This window comes from Zootoca vivipara, chromosome 1, assembly GCF_963506605.1.
Source record: "Zootoca vivipara chromosome 1, rZooViv1.1, whole genome shotgun sequence".
Lineage (NCBI taxonomy): Eukaryota > Metazoa > Chordata > Lepidosauria > Squamata > Lacertidae > Zootoca > Zootoca vivipara.
The window spans coordinates 15,160,958-15,182,341 of record NC_083276.1 but is presented as its reverse complement, the minus strand read 5'-3'; the positions used below and the strand labels follow the sequence as shown (position 1 = coordinate 15,182,341).

At 41.1% G+C, this 21,384-nt stretch overlaps 1 protein-coding gene across 11 annotated transcripts in view; it reads left to right on the top strand.

The window, feature by feature from the left end:
- Window positions 1-21,384, top strand: part of PPP2R5C (protein phosphatase 2 regulatory subunit B'gamma) — a 75,873-nt gene that overhangs the window by 25,606 nt on the left and 28,883 nt on the right. For 9 of the 11 annotated variants that reach the window (XR_009557179.1, XM_060271817.1, XM_060271789.1 and 6 more), the window contains one exon: window positions 19,921-20,120. Coding sequence is in view for 10 of the 11 variants with exons in the window: in XM_060271817.1 (XP_060127800.1) it covers window positions 19,921-20,120 (200 nt within the window). In the remaining variant the exon portion in view is untranslated. Of the gene's footprint in view, window positions 1-2,315; window positions 3,983-19,920; window positions 20,121-21,384 lie in introns of those variants that run through there. The other 2 variants (XM_035105834.2, XM_035105825.2) reach the window with 2 other exon arrangements.

Here is a 21,384-nt window from a genome sequence, read left to right as displayed (position 1 = left end):
TGTCATTCCAGACAAGTGTCGAATTTGTGTGAATGTGTGTTTTAGCTCTAGCTTCATAAAGCGTAAGCAAATTGAGGAGTCTTCTATTTAGATTCCAGACACTAACAGTCAAATTAAAATACAACGTTGTTTTTTGTAACACGTTTTTTACTTGTATCAAGATCCCTGTTTTCTTATCAGGCATCATTGTTTAGAATAAACTCTGGGAATTGACAATTTGTGCCCACTTAATTTGTTGCCCCAGAATACCAACATTGGCAGGGTTCAGATGATATTTCCCTAGCTTCACCAACCATCATTTTTCTTATCATTTGGCTTGTATGCTCCTTGCTTATCCAAGCCCTTACATACAAATATTCTTCATTCTTTGCTTGTCTTAATCTAAGGTTTCCCATTGTATCCAGCTGGAGAACTCTGGTTAATGACTGTTAACCATCGTAATAAGCCAGGATCTGTTTTCTGTACAAATGATAGATTCTAAGATAACCTGTTTAGCATAATTGGAAAAGGGTAGGTTTCTTATATACAGATTGGTCAAACTCTGTTTGCTCAGGCATCTGAAAATTTGTTAATGCTGTCTAAAAAGTTTCTGATCCAACAATTAAGAAAAATTTTCCAGGTTCCCTTCCTGAAGCAGAAATGTACTTTCTACTATCAAATGCTGGTGGGCCTGGTGAAAGGGGAGCTCTTGTGAGGCTGGAATGCAGTTCCAGTGAGAAAAACTTCTGGTGCTATTTCAGCATAATTATTTTTTGTAGTGAAACCCTGCATTTCATTAATGCTGGTTGTTATTCATGTTGTATCTCCAGAATTATAAGCATAGTAATCAAATTGACTTCCTCGATACCTTTGCTTCCTTCCATATTGGGTATTAATAAACCTGCCCATCATCATGGGGGCCTGGTTTTGCTAGTGGCGCTTGGTGTATTATATTAGAATTATGCTGCAAGGACCATTTGCCATGTTACTTAGATATAAGCCAAGGTTTGCCATAGTGTACATTCAACAGGGAACTGCAAAATATTGTAGCTCCTGATGAGTGTAATTATATGCTACATGTGCCATTACAAATGTATTTGTTTGATATTTTTACTTCACATTTTTAGGCATGAAAATGTTTCAAGTCTGTACAGTAGGAGATAATATCTGAAAAGGAGATAATATCTGAATGATCCAGGAACGAAATTGATCTTGTCTCTTTGCACAGCTTACTAGTTGAGCCTTCTAAAGTTAATTTCACTGCAATTGGTATACAAACAATAAATGAATACTGAAGGAAGAGAAGAGCAAGCAAGACACAGCAGACTTTCTTCTCGTGTTCAGAGAAGCTCTATTTTACTTATTCAACTAAATAGTGCAAGGATTAGCTTTTGCCCAGTGGGATTTCCCTCTCCTTCTATGTGTCATGTGCTGTCACTAAATCTGCTCCAGAGGGTAAGGGGACCCCCCCCCAGAACAGATTTAGGGGGTGCATGGGAGAGAAAAGGGGAAGAGTGTTCCATTGCACAAGGATAAACCCTTGCAGCACCGACTGAACATTTTGCATAACACTACACTGAATACAGCCTGTTGGCTCTTGTCAAATAAGCAATTTAATGCATTCATCAATTACCTATTTGTGTCTTAAGGTGGTTTTACTGGGGTTTGCCTCAAATGACTAGAGTACTGTTCCTTTTCCTCACTTGAAGTAGATACCGTAAGTTTCAAGCTGACTAGTTTATTCAGTTCAGATTGAGGCACCTTTGCTCCTACATATGAACTAGTCCAGTGATGGCGAACCTATGACACGTGTGTCAGACGTGACACGCAGAGCCCTCACTGCTGGCACGCGCCCCATCGGCCTATTCACGCTGTTGTTGTTTTCCCCCATTTGTTCTCCCACTCCTCCAGATTGTCTCTGCTACAGCTTGTCTCCGCTGTTGCTGGTAGCCAGAGATTGGTTTTTTAACCCGTTCTGTGCTGGGTTTTTTGGCACTTTGGCAAACTATGTCGGTGCTGCGTGTTAGTTCCAGCGAAGGTATTATTCGTCATTTATTTCTCTTCTCTTTCGCCCCCCCCAAAATGCAGCAGCTTTGGGGCATCCCCCGCAAAAGCAAAGCAATTTTTGCACCCCCCCAAAAAAGCTCAACAAACTCCCCCAAAAAAGCTCAACAACTCTGGGCACTTTGTGATAAATAAGTGGTGTTTGGTTTGGTTTGGTTAAATAGTTTTTGGTTTATTGAATACAAATAGTTTTTGGTTTATTGAAAACAGTTATATATTACAATTATACATTTTTGTTTTTTAAACTATAAATATCACAAAGTTATGGTTTTTTTCTTGAAGTGACACACCACCCAAGTTAAGCTCGGTTTGGGGGGAATTTTGACACACCAAGCTCAAAAGGTTGCCCATCGCTGAACTAGTCTATGACAATCTTGCCTAGTACAATATTAAATTTTGGAGCTTGTGTGAACTTCTCTATCACCCTCCTTTCCAACCAGCCTACTTTTTACTGGATTTTTTTGTTGTTGAAAAAACTGGTTAGCTCAGTTGGTCTGTTCTTAAACAGAAGCCATTATTAAACCAAGGCGCGCTTTCCCTAATGAGGCCTCCCGCCACCGGTGCCCTTCCACCGTTTGGATTCCGTACTTAGACCGAGGTAAAGTTCTCAAACCAAGACACTATTTCCGGTTTTGCGGAGTTTGTAAACCAAATCGTTCTTAAACCGGACTGTTCTTAAACCGAGATACTACTGTACCGTAAGCCTGCTTTCCCAGATCCTTGCCCGCTTTTTATTTTTTATTTTTTGCCAAGCACATAAAGCTGAATACACACATGTTAAATGATTGTAAGTTGGTGTACTGGTTAGCATGTTGGACTAGGACCTTGAAGAAACCAGAGTTCGAATCCTCACTTGGCCATGAAACTCAGTGGGTGATCTTGGCCAGTCAATGCCTCTCAGCCTGACCTACCTCACAGGGTTGTTGTGAGGATAAAATGGAGCAGGGGCGTGTGTACTTGAGCTCCTTGGAGAAAAAAGTGGGATATAAATGCAATAAATAAAATATAAATAAATAATAGTGGAGCATGGGGATTGTGTTGGGGTCCTGTAGCAAACCTCTAGTATGACACTATGTATAATTTTAAGTCTGTGTGTATATATGTGTGTGTGTGTGTGTGTGTGTGAGAGAGAGAGAGAGAGAGAGAGATAAAATTTAATATAATTGCTGCTTGCAAACTTCTAAAACACAACTTTTAAAAGTTGTGTGTGCATGTGTGTATGCGTGCACACACACATACGTTGTGTGCCTTTTGGGGGGAAGAGTTAAAATATTTGTATTTGTCCTAAAGCAATCATAAGGCAAATAGCACAGAGCCCATGCACACAGTTTGCAGGCTTGTGCAGTTCATTTTGAATAAGAAAGGGGAAACGTCTAATGCATTCATGAAATACTGCTGAAATAGAAAAATTCAGACAGTGCATCTATTTGTGGATCTTTGCTGGCTGATCACACAAATAGACACTGAAAAAATCCTAGCCCTCCTTTTGTGAAGTGAAAGTTAACTCCACGATATACTTGTTTGCTCGGAAGGTTTAGTGCTTGTATTTTCAAACAGTAGTCTGGGCATTCATTTACTAATGATGAATGGAAGTACAAGAGAGCTGACAAATGTACAAGCTTAATGCACGGTGACAGCCACACAGAGAGCTCTTTTCATTTGCGGCTTTTCAGAGTCATTTTAAGTTGGTGCATTTAGCCAATCAGCTTTCTCCACTCTGCTGACATCACTAACTAGCCAGTTCCCTCCAGCTGCAGAGAGCTTCAGTTTCTTTTTTTTTTTAAACTAAAATGGAGGCTGGTTTCTTGCCTTAAGGAGTACACCGCTTTCCCTGCTGAAGCCTAGATGTTGACATGTAATAAAGCTGGCAGCAGGATGGTGGTGGACGCAGCCAATTCAAACGGGCCATTTCAGCCCGTGGCCCTTCTGCATATTCGAGGTGAGTTATTTGTGTTTGAATGAATTGTAACCCTCTGTGGCTTAGTAATAAAAGGCTATTGTGATTCTCGGATAAGGAAAGCAGGAAGTCCTTTGTAGCAGAATCCATTTTTGTTCCGATGCAGATTTATGAAAGTTGAAAAAATACAGGGGAGTTCCATTAAATCTTTAAAAAGATTTAAGGATCGGAAGGGCTGCTTGCATCGTTAAACAGGTTTTGCTGCTTTCTGCCCCAGTGCTCCCCTCCCCCCACTTTCAGGCTGATGTCAAAGGATGTGAAGTCACTACCCAGAAAAGGGGGGGGGGAGTTGGAGGGAAGAGAGGCAGGGCACTTAAGTTACACAGCAGTTATTTCAGAGAATTGCAGCTCTTTGTGGCATATGTGAGCGATAACATGCAGTGAAAGGATTTTTGTGTATACAAGTGAGGGTTCATTTATGGCTGCTGTTTAGGTTTGCAGCTAAACAGGAAAGTGTGATTGAGTGATCCAGTCCATTGCATTATAGAAGGCAGCCACTATATATTTAGGAAACATCCAACGAAACGTGCTTTTTGAAACATACAACACTGACATTGTGAATCTTAAACAATTTTACATTGCTGTGTGGAGCGATGATTATAGAGAGCATGAGTGTATTCTGCCATTGAGCATCTTAGAAATCTGTAGTGTGTTTTTAAGTACCTTAAACAATTCCTAAATTCTCTCGAATTTGATTCCAGTTTGCTTTGTTTCAAACACTTGTGGGATTCATTGAGTCATGGCTTCTGAACAAATCAAACATTAGCCAAGATATTGATTCTGTGTTTCTCTTTGAAACTACAATCCCAAATGCCAGTATTGTTACAGGATTACTGGATGGCATCTCCTCTAGTTTTACTAGCAAACTAATGACATTATAAATATGCACAGTTCCCCACTCCCTTATCAGAATTCTTGGTACATTCAGAACTACCTGGCAGAGAGAGATTTCTAAGCTTGACATGATGGAGACTTCCAAAAATAAAATTTAGCAAGGAGTGATCTTACACATTTCTTGTCTTTGTTATAAAATTATGTACATTTTTTTAAAAAAATTAAAAATGCAAAGGAATCTTGTATTTCCTGCATTTATTTCTCTTCTGGCTGTAGTTTGCTCACTTTATTGATAGAAGAGTTTATTTATGTTTGTATTGTATTGATGTGTGCTTTCACTACAAAAGTTATTTCTTAAAAACAACAACACTAATGGTCTGTTCAGGACTTGCTGTTTAAACAGAGGATGCCTTTGTTAAAACACTTAACTTTAGGGTTCATAGCTATTTCCTTTCCATAGTGGCCCTCAAACTCTAGCAATGACTTTTTAAAAGTTAAGGCAAATCACCTACAGGACTTTCATTCCTTGATAAATACCGAAAGCGTTTTAACTTGCACTAAAGTAGAGTGTGCTGAAAAACCTAAATTGCCAGGCCAGTCCATTCTTCTTTTCTTACACTGACAACTTTTTTACAAGTTATTTCGCTCTTGAAATAGCTTCCCAACTCGTATTTGTAATTGGGACCAAACAGTTGTGTATAACTAGTGGCGTCGTAATGCCCACTAGACTTGTTGGGAATACAAAGATGTCAGCGGTGTGTTGTCAACAGGAGGTCATGGGGATGCGTCTGAATTCTGATTTTTCTCCCCATCCTCCTCCATTGCAAGGTACATTGCGGATACATAGGTTAATATATCTGCTTCACAAATAGCACCTGCTTTTCTGCTGAGAGGAAAGTTGTATGGCTTCCACTTTTTCTGGTTCTCTCCCTTTTCACCTGCTTTGCAAATAGTGGGCACTGCATCATTGCAGTTGTAATAATAACTTGGCGCCTAAATATTTTATCTTGGTTCAGAATGGGTACCCACTGTCACAATTTCTAGTGTGGATTCATGCCATAACAGCCATGTGTTACTCAGAGGTAAACCCCATGGAGAATTCCACTGGGCTGCTACCTGATAAGCAGGTTCAGGATTGCAGCTGGAATTGACCACACAGAACTGTTAATAAGGGCCCCCCTAAATTTCCAAACCCATAGGAAAAGATTATTCTCCTCCCCCCATCCCAGCTTTTAAAATTTTCCTAAATGTCTTATAGTCTTTTTTTATCTTCACAACCCTGTAAAGTAGGCCACAGTACAATTTTAGCAAAACAACAGAAAGGATAGTACTATCACCTTAAAAACTAAACAAAATATATTATGGCATAGCTTTCTTGGGCTAGAGTCCACTTCATCAGATGCATCATTCTTGATAATCCATGAATCAGTTATGCAGTAATACTGTACAATACTTTTGCTATAGTATTTAAAGTGCTACTGGATTCCCCCTTCCCCCCCCCATTTCTGCTGTAAGCAGTGGAAGTAGGTATAAGTACTGTACAGAGAATAATGTACCCAGCAGCAACACTAGCACCAAACAATGAGTCTATGGTAAAGGGCAGGAATTTTAAATTATAGCCCCAGAACAACACCTTATCCTCTGGTGGTTTGGGGTAAAAAATGCATAAAGACAAGACTCTTGCCAAGTGTCATCCAGAGAAGGAAAAGGTACAGGCAACAGTATGGTGAAACCCATGGATTTTATACTGTCACCACCAACTACTCACGGTAACCCACAGTATCCTTGTACAGATTTACAAGGGCGGGTGGGCATCCTGTGGCAATGAGTGCCCAGTTAATCTGGCGGGGTGAAGGCAGGACCTGTCACAAACAATTTCCCCTCTCTCGCACATACAGTTACACTTAATGCAGGCACACACACTCACACCTGACACTAGCACACACTTCTGACACACTCACCTGTAGCTCTGTTGTTCACATACACACACAGTGGGGAGGAGATACTCTGGGCTGGAAGCAGGGAAAGAATGAATCTGTGGGAGGAGAGCATTTCTGTGCTTCCTGGTCACTAGGTAGCACAGGAGCAAGCCAGAGGAGATGTTCAGGGAAGATGAAGAGTGCCTTCCCTTCCTCCCTGAGAAAATCCACACCCTTTCTTTTGCTCTGTCCACATTTGCTCTTTCCTCTCAATCTCCCTACCTCCCCACCTTTCTCTGTGTGAACAAATACTAGTTGTAAAAAAAGAAAACCAAGCTGCTCAAACTAGCAAAGTTTCCCTCTTGCCTGCCTGCCTGCCTGCCTACAAAGTGTGCTTCAAGCTGTTTGGAGGTGTGGTCTTGAAGGAAGCAGCCATGAGCATACTCAGAACAGCTCCAGGGTCTACCCAAAAGGTAGATTACATTAACTAGATTGAGATACAGCCATACCCAGGGGTCAGCAAACTTTTTCAGCAGGGGGCCGGTCCACCGTCCCTCAGACCTTGTGGGGGGCCGGAATATATTTTGGGGGAAAATATGAACAAATTCCTATGCCCCACAAATAATCCAGAGATGGATTTTAAATAAAAGGACACATTCTACTCATGCAAAAACACCAGGGAGGCCCCACAAATAAGCCAGAGGTGCATTTTAAATAAAAGGACACGTTCTACTCATGTAAAAACATGCTGATTCCCGGACCGTCTGTGGGCCGGATTTAGAAGGCGATTGGGCCGCAACCGGCCCCCCAGCCTTAGTTTGGGGACCCCTGGCCATACCTCTAGTTACGTATGCTTCCGGTTGCGTACGACACGGGATAGTTGCGTACGGCGCGGGATAGTACGCGCCGTTCTGGAAGTACCAGAACGGGTTACTTTCAGGTTCGGCGGTTCGCACGTGTGCAGACACGATGAATGATGTCACACGCATGCACAGAAGCGCCGAATCGTGTCGCGCACATGCGCAGACACGACACTTCATGTTGAGTACTTATAGTGTTGCGTATGAGGCTCCGGAATGGATGCTGTACGCAACATGAGGTACCACTGTAATGACAACAGGACGGGGGGGGGCAGTTACAATCAGGGCAAATAGCTAGTAGCTCCTTGTAAAATAAACATTGTAAGACATTTTAAGGGGTGCATAATATTTATTATGCTTATATGCCACATGTTACTCCAGGGGGCTCAAGGCGGTATGCATTGCTGTCCCTTCACCATTTTATCTTCCCAACAACCCTGTGAGGTAGGTTACAAGGCACCGTCTAATTAAAAAAATATGCTTCCCACAGGGTTACAATCTGCCACTGACCCATTATTTTTTCCTTGTGGAGAATAGCATATAGATAGTGTTCTACAGCATTGTCTATTTTGTCTATATAATTAACTGGACTCAAATGTTAGTTCACAACCAATTTCATTTATCATAGTTATTTATTAGGAAAATAAGTATAATGTATGAATTAAAAACGTGCTCAGAGTGAGGAATGTTGAGTAAGATTCATGAGGGATAGTTGGGGGCGGAAGAGAAAGGGGCAAAGAGCCCAGTTCCTGCTAGCTTATTATTCATCTAGAGATCATTGTTCAGTTTGGTTATGAGTGTGCCTATGATAAACTGGATTTGTGGAGTAGTCCTTACAAATCAGTTTGCTGACTCACACACTGGCATTGAAAGTGGATCTAATGCAAGTGATGTAACACTTAACTAGATAATAAAGATGCAACAGCTTCCCTCTGATCTTGATCACTTAAATGTAAAAGAGTGCATGCAGTAACTGAAAAAGCATTCACATGAACTCGAAAGTGGTGGAATACCATTTAATAAATGCTGAGTGCATCAGATATGGATGCCACTCAGATCAAGCCAAGATAAAGCAAGTTCAGTGTGGCTACGTGGTGAAGCGGAAGGCCAACCGGTTTTAAGAGATGTTGGCTTTATCCAATAAGCTTAGTATTCTTTGGTTAGATTTGTATCCTACTCCATCTCCAAGGACTTCGGAGTTGTAGATTATGTTGAAAGTGACTTCACCAAGCCAGCCAGTGAGGTTCATAGTTTAGTGCAGGCATAGGCAAACTCGGCCCTCCAGATCTTTTGATATATAGTTAACCAATGAGTGTTTGCGCCCTCCTTCCTCTGCTGTCTTCCTTGTTCCCCTGTTCTCACACTCTCTGCTGTCCACCCTGCCATACTTCCCAGGCTTTTGAAACCTAGGAGGACAGTGTGATAGGTCCTGCACTCCTCCCTCAAGCCAAGAAGCAGTAATGCAGCCCTACAATGTTCAGTCGCTCTCATGATTTCAAAGGTCCTGTAGCTTTGCACAGGGATGTCAAATCAGGAATAGCCTGCCTACTACCAAGTATCATTGTTTCTTAGTGACCAGGTGGGTTATTCCCCCACCCGCCCACCCCCAACTTTGTATTTAGCTCAAGGTAGGCCGTTTTTAGAGTTTGAGTTCCACAGAGAACCACAACGTTATTTAGCAAATTTCAACAGTTTCTCTCGTGGCATGAAAACCAGTATTATGCTAATTGTGTCGTGAATGCCAGCCTTTTTCAGACAGCTTTCTCCGGCTGGAACAAGCAAGTTGTGACCTGTCATTCTGATGCTGACAGACTTTTCAGTCATGGTGTGCTACTTGTTTTCGAAGTTACTAAATATGCGCTGGCTGAAAGGCCTAGCACACCCTTCTATTGCTTAAGGAGATTTCTCTGGTGACAGTTATTAACTCTGTACAGCATATTTTGGTATGGGAAGATCACTACAGCCAGTAGTTCAGTTTGAATCCTTTGGGGGGGGGGGAGACACGACATTTGCCAACCCTGGAAACATCTACCATTTCATTCCTTTATTGATCATTGCTTTTCGTCCAAGGGCAGGAAGGCATGCCTGTGCAAAAGCAGGATGCGCAAAATAAAGTGGGTGGGGCTGTTGTCTGAAGTGTGTGGTCCTACCTGTTCCAGAGATTAAAATTCTTCTGTCAGATTGTGATTGGCTAGTAGGCCATTCCTTTTTGGGTGAGGCTGCTTGGCCTCTGTTTTCCATTATTTACTTATTTTAAAATATACTGCCTCTATTGTATCACCAAGTTGATGTACAGTAAAAAAAAAATCAATACAAAACAACAATTAAATATAATATAAAATCTATTCCAATCTTTGGGGAGGCAGTCCTTTTGATTTACACATTGATGTTGCCCGTTAGCAGACAGGATTATTTTGCAAGGTAAAACCACACCCAGTTAATTCCCCACTATGTCTGCGTGGCTCCTATTGCTAGCCCAATTAAAAAAGAAAGAAGAAAAGACGACTTTGGTTCTTTTTCCTTCTAAGCCATTTGGACCACACTGGATACAGGAGTAGTCCTATAATGTTACTGATACCATCCCATCTCCTTTAGTTTCATGTGTCCCCAATGACCATGTTAATTAACTGTTTAGGGGATTGGATAGGAAACCTTGGAGCCTGAAGCAACTCTAGTTTCTGTTCTTTCATATAGAATCCTGGTGATTTCCTCATGACTCTTATATTTTTGGACTCTTGCAGTTCTTGAATTTTTACGATTATGCTGTTACAGCATCCAGGAACATAGTGTGCAAAGAATGAAAAGACAGGTCTGTGCCCCAAGAGGTTTGCAATCTAGAAAATGACATAAAGGAGACAACAAGCAAAGACAGAAGCTGGAAGCAGGAATAGAAAGGGGGAAACTATGTGATGTGTACATGTAATTACTGGTAGGTACAGTAATTCTTAGATACAGTAGGGAATGGGAAGTAGAGGCTTCTCAGAAAAATTGTATTTTGAAGAAGAGTTTGGATGGAAGCGAGAAGTGACACCATAGATTATTTCTGAGATGCAATTTCAGGCAGAATGAACAAGGGGAAAAAGGCGGGGGAATTTGACGGGGGCCTTTGGACTTTGAACTTGGATGAGATCACAATGGTGGGATGTGGGCCATGGAGATTTTTTTGAAGGTAAAGACAATAAGAATGGGCTGAATCTATGAATGGAAAGCTAACCTGTGTAGGGATTTAAAAGACACTGTGGTATGGTTGGCAGAATGAGAGAAGTGAATTATTTTGACAGCAGAGTGCTGGATAGAGGTGAAGGACCAGATGTAAGACAACAAAAGAGAAAATGCAAGGTGAGAGATGGCCGGGGATAGGCCAGAGTTTTTGTCTCATTTTTTAAATGTTGCATAGGGAGAAGTGATGTGATTTGGTAACAGGCAGCAAAAGAAAGATGCTTTAAAGATAAACCCATGGCTTTTTGCCAGATCAATAGGATGGAGGATATTGGCATTGAGAGAAGAGAGCTTGGAGAAGGTACAGCCCAGCTGCATCACACCAGTGGTCCTTCTAGTCCAGCATCCTATTTCCATAGTGGTCAATGGGAATCCTTCATGGAGGATGTCGGACATTTTAAAAACTTCCAGATACAGAGCTACCTTCAGATGTCTTCTAAAAGTTGTGTAGTTCTTTATTGCTTTGACATCTGATGGGAGTGTGTTCCACAGAGAGGGTGCCACTGCCGAGAAGGCCCTTTGCCTGGTTTCCCCTGTAACGTCACTTCTCACAGTGAAGGAACCGCCAGAAGACCCTCACAAGTGGGACCTAAGTGAATGATGGGGTGGAGATGCTCCTTCAGGTATACTGGACCGAGGCCGTTTAGGGCTTTAAATGGTCAGTACCAACACTTTGAATTGTGCTCAGAAAGGGTTTGAAATGATGGCAAAGCATTGAAATATCCAAAAGGCACATGGAGATTCAGAATTGGAGGGAGAAGGTTCTAGGCTAGAGAGTTAAAACCCTTCTGTCAGCACTATTGGTGGTACTGAAAACCATCAGATGTGATGCTGGGTAGAGGGAGAACAGTGAAGGGTCCACTCCCTTGTGTCCTGCACAGCCATTGTATAACCCCTAATGAAGACCATACTCATAAAGACTCAAGATTCTGATCAATGTTCAGATCGTTGCTTACAAATATATCACTTGAGGCTACCAGGCAACTAGGTTTCTGAATACCTTTGCTGTTGGATCAGCAATTCCTAAACATGCATTGTGAACCATTATTCTAGTTTCTTCTTCTTCTTCTTCTTCTTCTTCTTCTTCTTCTTCTTCTTCTTCTTCTTCTTCTTCTTCTTCTTCTTCTTCTTCTTCTTCTTCGCTGCCACTTTATTTCTTATATTGCAAGCAATCTGTGTGATGAGAGAGACCCATGTTAGGGCTGCTGCTTGGAACAACTGCCATGTAAAAGTCTTTCAAGCAGCAGCCTCCCACGCAGTGACCATGATCTGAGAATCTCAGTAATGAACAGGAAGCACAAATATAACAACACTTATCTACTATCTATCTGTACTTGCACACTCCTTGTTGTTGGAATTTATAAAACCCAAAACTCTTCTATAACTTCGCTAAAAAATAATAAAATGATACATCAGACTAGGACTTAAGAATTCAGACTAGGAGTGCAACAGAATTCTGATTGGGATATAGTGAAGGCCGAGTCTTCTTTCTTCTAAGTTTTGAAATCTAAAATAATGGTTGTCTTGTTGAAACAACTGTATGCATTGCAATTGCATTGCTATTTCTATTAATACCTGGTTTTAGTTTGGTTTAATTCCCATCTTTCATTTTTTCTCCTTCTGGAAATAAACCAGTGCCTTCTCTAAAGATTTCTATAAGAAATTGTTAGCCTATGTGACTGAGCTGTGTGCTTAGAGATTGTAAATCTTTTGCCCTCTATAACTTGTCTTTAGAATCTCAAAGGTCCAGAGAGGCCTGGACTACTTGCAGCTTTTAATAAAAATTTAAAAATGAGCAAGTTTGTATATATAACAGCTTGGGAGTGCATGTTCATCACATGTTCCTCATTCTTGTGCCATCATATTTATGTACATTTTAAATTACTGTATTCAATATGACAAAATCTATATCAGCTAATAATAACCTATGCTCTTTTCCAAATTGCATCTTTTATTTGCAGCTCTAACCCGAGCGTGTGTATCACATTTTGGTTGAGTATGCATAAAAACAAATTGTGAAACAGATGTCCAAAAACAATAATAATTAACAAGTGTCTAAATTTGAGGCCCCATTTGAGCTTGAGGCCCAGGCCAAATGATCCTATGCACAAATAGAGAGAAAGAGTTGAGCCTGATTGCATATCACAAAATTACTTATTTGCAGTAGTTCTGGTGGGGGAGTTCGGAGGGGGGTTAAGATTTTAAAAATTGGAATGTCCCCTATTAGGGTCATTTTCAGTCCATTTTGGCCAGTAATGTTCAGGTGTTACTGGAGGCATGAAAGTGTCTGCATTAGCCCTGTGCCTATCCTGATTGTTGGCTGTGGTGATTGTAGTTGATCACTCCTACTGAAAAAAATATACCTTCCCAACTGGTTAGCAGAATTTGCTTTCTAAGATAGGTGTTTGAAGGCTACTTCACCTGTTACTTATTCTGACACAATGGTTGCTTAAGGAAAATGTGTGTGCAGTTATTTATTTATAAGATATATATTTTACTTGCGAATCCCTGTGACGGGGTGAGCTCCTGTTGCTCGGTCCCAGTTCCTGCCAACCTAGCAGTTCGAAAGCACGTCAAAGTGCAAGTAGATAAATCGGTACTACTCCAGCAGGAAAGTAAACGTTGTTTCCGTGTGCTGCTCTGGTTCGCCAGAAGTGGCTTAGTCATGCTGGCCACATGACCTGGAAGCTGTACGCCGGCTTCCTCGGCCAGTAAAGCGAGATGAGTGCCGCAACCCCAGAGTCGTCTGCGACTGGACTTAACTATCAGGGGTCCTTTATCTTTTTTTATTTTACTGTAGGGTAGGTAAAACAAAAATAAAAGAAGTTAGACTCTTTGTTTTCCATTATAAAAAGAAGTAAAACTTTCCCAAGCAAAGTCATGAGGTTGAGTGGTGTTCCAAGTCTCTGTTCCTCTGCAGATAGATGGGTTGTGATATTACCACGTTTATCGGCTTCCCAGATTACATACATATGTTAAGACATTTTCACTGTCCGTGTGCTATAAAATTTGCTGGAACCACATCTCCACATTAAAGTATCCTATGGAATGATCCTAGTTAGGATCTGGATTGTGTCTGTATTAAGATCTCTAATTGTCTGGATTTGTAGCTGATCACGACAGTCTGACTACATTTATGTGGTTTCTAGTCAAACAAGAAAAAATGCCTTTTTATAAGTCCTATTTGAACTTCCTATAGCCCTGGCTAATATTGATCATAAGTTATAAACTGACTGACTGGCAAGAGAATCTGCCTCTTCTTGAAGACATCTCAGAAGATGATCTCCTTGAGAAATCCACATGTAGATATAAACCAGGTGTAGTGTTCTTCGGGTTTTAATGGTGTATATGTGTGTGTGTGTGTGTGTGTGTGTGTGTGTGTGTGTGTGTGTGTGTGTGATCAAGGTACCCACAGTAACTTGAAACATAACTTTTTACAGGCCACAAAGAATAGAGATAATTTACAAAGAAGAAATTTACATAATTTTTAAAAAATACTCAGGAGACAACAAAGTATTCTGTGGCATTCCTTATTTCATATGAACATATGCTATCAACTCAGCATTGTGTCGCATTGTGTTAATATCCATTATTTAGCACAAGATGCTTTGGTTACTTTAAAATATGTACTGATATATATAACATAAACCACTGTAGCAGTAATATTTTATGAAGAATTGCTTCAGTGCACTTTCCCCAAAAATGTTACACATTTGGTGTGCAAGTAGATCCTTTCCAGTTTTCTTCCCCCTTATCAGAGAACCAGATTTACAACTTACCATGGCCCTACCATACGTAGAAAGAAGAGCCTTTTGGATGTTATACATTTTATGGTTTCCATGGTGACACAATGCCGCAGAGACATCTTGAAACTATATCCTCACAAGTTAGCACAAATATAAAAATGTCCTCTTTTCCATAAGTAATCCCATGTTGTACTAATCAGAATCTTTTTTCCATTGTCTTCAATTCTTTTTACACAATTCTCTGGTAGTAGTAACATATGATTAAGCAGGAAAGCTTTGTCTACCACACTTGCCATTTTGCTCCCCCCCCCCACCAAAGAAGAATACAGTTTTTCATGATTAATTTTTTATTTGGAAAAAATTACGCATCACTTCCACTTAAGGCTACACAGCATGATTAGGTATTGTGATTTTTAAACATTATTAGTATTTATGTAGGTGAGGCATTTTGGGTGTAACCTCATTATCCTTTTACCAACTCAACTTGTCAAATGCCATTTCTTATTATCATGGCTAATACTTGCAGACCCTGCAGAAGTCCTTGTGCGAATGGGAGTACTTCATTGGATGCAGCCTTATGTATTTATGGAGAACTGGCAGTTGTCCATTTCAACATCTTAAAATAATCTAGATCTGGGCTCTTTTGGAAGCCTGTTCATTAAGCTATTGTGCCTACTACTCATTCAATATCACTCACTTCTACTCACATAAATCCATCAGAAGAGGCACATACAGCAGCCGCCAAATCACTCAAATTGTATACATGCAGGTCCCGCTTTCTGAACGCTCGCCATGCAAAAATGTTAATCTACAACAAAATGAAGCTTTATTGAAGGCACAGCCCACTAAAACAGAGGTTGCCCACCTTTCTGAAGTCAATAGACAGATCTATAAATTGCTGTGGGCACTGCAGATGTAGGCACTGCACCTTAGTCCATTGGCTACAACAGAATGCTTCTTGCTTGCCTAATTCAAGAGCAGGAGACCCTGCAAATGACCTTTACCAGTGCTCATGCACTAGAATATTAGTGCAATGCCTGTCTTTTCTTGCAATTGAAAACTCTTTTCAGTATGCCATCAGGGCTGTGTGGGAAGAAAAGTAACTTTTTTGTTTTTGTTTCGAGTTAGTCATTTTGCTGGTGCCTAGAGGACAAACGGCTTAACTGTTTTTTGTTGCATTTAAGCTGTAGTTGGGCAAAAGGACACTGTTGCATAATTATTTAACTGGTTTTCTATCTGTGTGCTGATGAATGAGTAGGCTGCCTAGGGTTGCTCAGATCACAGGATATTAGGAACATCATATTAAAGTAATTTACAGTGCTTTTCAAAAGGTAGTGAGCTTGAGCAGTCCCTTTTTAAAGTAAAGGGCAACGAATAAGCCTTTTTGAGGAAGAAATGAGCACACACTAAAAGTGTAGGAGAGCTTAGGAGAAGTGGCAGAGTTGTTTTTCTCTGAAACTTTCAGGTGCTGGATAAAATGTCAGATTTGCTTTAGGGCTAAAATCTGGCTTTTGTACATTTTGTTTACTTTCCCTCACTGAGCTAGATTTTCTACTCTCTGACTGTCTTATTATCTGAACTAGCATCTTTTTAAAATTTCCAATGATATTTGTACTTAAAGTCACATTCATTTCTAGTGGTTTCACTTGCAGTTTGGGGTGTTTCTCTGCAGAGTAGCTTTCAAATATTTGTGTGGTTTCTCTGAACGCCATTTCTCAGAATCGTATTTCCCAATAGTGTCAAACTTCATCTTGATTTTTAACATACCTTATGTTATAAGAATTTTAAGGTCTTAGATATATAATAAATGTTCATAAATGTACCAAGCAAACACATACATAAATATATAAACTACATATCTGAAACAGTACAGGAAGACAGTCCTGAAACCATTTTGACTCCCAAACTGACCAAATCTTTCTCTGCAAGGAGGGAGGGGGTGAGGGAACCTTCCCATTGTCTCAGGAATTGTCCCATTGTCTCAGTCATACCTCGGGTTGAGTACGCTGCGGGTTGAGTACTTTCAGGTTAAGAACCGCACGGCCCCAGAAGTGTTTCCTTCCGGGTTCCGCCACATGCGCAGAAGCATTCTGCACGCTTCACGCATGCACAGAAGCACTACTCGGACTGCGTACTTTTCGGGGTGCGAACGGCACCCCGAAATGGATTGAGTACGCAACCCAAGGTACCACTATAATTACCATCTCAAAGAAATGGCCAGACTACCAGGAAAGGCAATCAGATAAGGCATTATCAGATAACCTGGCAGACAGGAAAAACAACAACATTCAAATTTCTGTTGTAGACCGCCTTTTCTGTGATGTAGGTATGATGTATCTGGGGGGTGGTCTTCGGCTACACCCCTTCTGTGATCTATGTGTGAGGTTTCTGGGGGCGGGCAATTTAAAATGTCTATATAAGGGCAGGCACACCTTTGTTCTGGGTCCTCCTCCTTTCTCCTGCCGGTGAGGGCACCCTGTTACAACAGTTCAATAAAGATGAGGCTTACTAGGTGCTTTGTTTCTCAATATTCTTTGGTTGACCTATGTTATTTTCTCCTACCGATGGAGAACCTACAAAGGACTATAAGGGCTCTTGTATACCCCATAAGGAAATAAGGGCAGATTTTGTTTATACATGTAACACTTACAAAGCAAAACTGGCCACTGTTGCATCTTTATTGATAAATAAGAACCACCACCATTTTTCCTTATATTATTTAGAAGGCTTTTAAAGCAGCAGTTAAATGTGCAATTAATGGAAGGTGGTGCATTTTCTTCTACTATTCCTTCCTTCCTTTGTTCCAGTTTTCACCCAGTACATATCTTGATTGAAACTTGAACTGAAATCTCAGCTAGTGTATGCTTATGATCACCTGGCCAGGATTAGCCCCACCCTGTCCGTTGTGTTCACACGGTCGATGTGTTTCAAGAGAAGTATGACATGTGGAATGGTGATTGTAATTCATGTTAGACCAAAGAATGGCTGTTGCATAAGCAGATGCTATACACTGTGTGAGATCTTCTGATTGGTTTAGCATCAACAGGAATTATGTTTTCTAACAACAGTCAACCACAGTCCATGACCAACTGGTGGGCCCATTGGCTATCTTGAATTGTCATTGCAATCTCTCGCCCAGGGGTGATGAACCTCTGACCTAAGGCCAATCTTGGCTACCAGGGAGTCCCAAGGTGGCCCACAAGACCATTCCCCCTCCTCCCAAAAAAACAACCATGCCCACCTGTCCATCAGCTGACACCCTGTGTGATCTCAATTGATGGGCAGAAGGGTGGAGTTAAGTTCTGCTTTGACTGCATACACCTGTTCTCAGCAGGGAACTGGGGCGCCCAAATAGAGTGGCAAGGTTGAACCACCCATTCAGCTGATGAATAGGGGAGTTAAATCCTGTCAGTTCTCCAGGTTGCGCACCTGTTTATCAGAAGCTGCAACTTATAAATAATTTAAATAAATATGAAGTGACAAAAGGTGCCAAAAGCAGATAATTTAAAGTTAAATTTTCGCAGGAGTGTCAAATGTCTTTAAAATAATTTCCATGTTGTCAGTTTGGTACCCGTGTTACTTTATATTTAGTTGTTTGTGGTCTTAGAATTGGCTAAAGCGAGGCTCTTATCCTGCCAGCCGTCATAATAATGGTGTTCTGTTCTTAAATAGCTGTCATCTAGCACCTTCTTTGTGGTTACCAAGCTCTTTGCTATCAATGGTCTCCTAGTAACACTGACGAAAGCTGTAATTGAATTTCAGTTTGCAGTGTGTGCTTTCTAGACTGTTCGGTTAAGTTGATGCTTTTATTTATTTTGAAGATGCAGCTCAGAATTGCTAGATATGTGAAATCTTAATAAAATCTATCTCTCTTTGCCCAGAATAAAACTTTTTAATTGACTTGGCATTTTTGGTTGGTCAGTTAATATATTTTGCAAATTGCTTGCCCAAGACATTACATGCTGAACTAGACGGTTTGAGTAACTTAAATTTTCAGGGAACTTTGCCTTTGCACACATGTGTAAATGGAAAGTATCAGCACGGGGAGTCTCATTTCCTGTATTTTCAGAAAAGTGCTGACTTCTCAAAACTTCCCTTTTTAAATGTGCAAAATGTTTCTTTAGTACAGATGAAAGCTAGATGTTATTTTCTATACTCAAGAAGCCATTCCTTGAAATTGCTATGTATGTGCTAGTAAATGAGACTTGAGTTTTACAAGCAAGACATTACTGTCTTGTCACTAGAAATCTACCTCACTCCTGAGACTGAGGCCTGGTCTTGAACCCAGAGGTGATAAAAGTGGACTGTACAACCTTGATTTTCTGGTGGGCAATGTCATTTTTGAATATTCCTCTGCAATTTAAAACAAAAGCTGCAAGAAGCAGGAAACTCAACATATTAAGGATAACATTTTATCACATTTCTATATTTATAGGGAGAGTACTATATAGGAAAGCATTAAAAAATGTGATTTCCCCACCTGCCGCCTGAAATGGTGCTGTCTGTTTTACCACCTAAGGGCTCTGCCACTCTATTCTTGGAAAGGATCTTGGAAAGGATCACTAGAGTCATCTAGTCCAACCCTCTACAATACAAGAATCTTTGGCCCAACATGGGGTTCAAATGTGTGGAAATGAAGCCAAGCCAAGCTTCATTTCCCAGCATTCCCGTCTATATATACAGCAGGCACCCCCACACTCATCCCTCCAGATGTTTTGGACTACAATTCCCATCTTCCCTGACCACTGGTCCTGTTAGCTAGGGATCATGGGAGTTGTAGGCCAAAACATCTGGAGGGCCGCAGTTTGGGGATGCCTGATATACAGTCATACCTCGGTTTAAGTACGCTTCGGTTTGAGTACTTTCAGTTTAAGTTCTCAGCGGACCCCCCTGGAACAGATTAATGCACTTTCCATTACTTTCAATGGGAAAGTTCGCTTCAGGTTAAGTACAGACTTCTGGAACCAATTGTGTACTTAAACTTAGGTACCACTGTAGTTTTGTTTGCTCTAAACTATAGAGCTAACTTGTAATAGGTGAACTTCATGTCCTGTGTTTTACCACTGCATAAGCAAACACCCCGTTTTTCTAGTCACGAATGTGTGTATCCCATTAACGATTAATAATGAGAAAAGTACATGATACACGTCTATATAAGTAAATAGAGAGGCAGGAAAAATAGATTATACCCCACCTATGGCACAAAACCTTTACAGCTAGATCGTTATCTCTTCGGGAAGTTCATGGCAGTCTTCCACAATACAATATTTTACAGACAATAAAGACTGTACTGCATAAACACAATATAGCAATAAAGAAATATTTATTTTCACCCCTTTCAGATGTACCCCCTGGAGAGCAAGAAAAGCTTTTTATTCAGAAGTTGCGACAATGTTGCGTCCTCTTCGACTTCATTTCTGATCCACTAAGTGACCTGAAGTGGAAGGAAGTAAAACGAGCAGCTTTAAGTGAAATGGTAGAGTACATCACGCATAACCGCAATGTAATAACTGAGCCCATTTACCCAGAAGTAGTACATATGGTAAGTGATTTAAATGGAATTTATTTATTTATTTTTTAAAAAAACCTTTTGTTCTGAGTAAACTCCCCATAATTGAAGCTCTCTAGGTTCTAGAACTGTGCTCCTCAAACCGTGGGCCTCAGCCTACTTCTCAGGTGGGCTTCAGCCTGCCCCTTAATTTATGCAATAGCCTTTTGGTGGGCTGAATGCTTACAGGGGCAGCTCCCTACATGTGCACTGCATAGGCATGTGGGGCAGTGGGAGTTGGTCGGAGAGCAAAGCAAGAGTGAAGCTGTAGGGTACCATGTTGGAGGACTGGATAGAAAGGAAAGAGGTAGTGGCCAAGTGCGACAGAAGAAAGAAAATGGGAAGGAGGGAGGCAAAAGAAACAAACTGCATAAAGGACAGGGGAGGGGGGAGAGAGAAGCACCCAGGGCCACTGCTGAGTCTTCAAGCTCCTCTGCTTTTCTCTGACTCTCACATTGCACACTCAACACCCCAGTTCTCTCTTCCTGCTGAGTCTGCACCAGAGCCAGGAAGACTCTTCTCCATCCTCTGAGGGGAAGAGGCCAGAGGGGCTGTTTGAGGAAATGACAAGTAAAATGAATATATTCAAACGTATTTATATTAAAATATTCTAAAAGTAAAGTAATAAACTGGAAATAGAGAAGAAGTGCATAAGACAGGGAAGCTGTTAACAGCAAGAAGATGAAAGCAAAAGGACCAGAGATTAAAGATGGGGGAAGTTAGGGGAGGAGGAATAAGGTAGAAGTTAACTGTGGAGGGAGAAGGAGGGGAACGACAAGAGAGGAGAACAAATATTTTGCCTGTTTCCACATGCCTCTCAGATTTTACCTAAATTGAAATGTAAGCCACTTTGTGCCCCGAAAGGTGTCCTATAATTAAATTTGCATATGATGTATTATAAGATTAAGAATGGGATGTGTGAGTCACAATGCTCCAAAATCAGTGTGGTACTTTGCTATGGGACTTCCGCCACTAGGAAATTGATGTGGCAAAAAGTAATACAGTATCAATTTCAAAAGTGGCTAATTATCAGGGCCGGCTCTAGGGGTAGGCTGGGTGGCGCAGGGCGCCAGGTGGCAGAGCCATGCCCACCCACCAGTCAAGGCAAGAAACAGGGCAGGGGTGCCAGAGCGATCTCCGCACCACAGTGCCAGGGTGCCCGACATGCTTGAGACCGCCCTGCTAATTATGTCACTTTCTACTTCAGTCTGCTGTCATTTTGTAACTGGCATTGCCCTTGCACTGCCATTTTAGGACG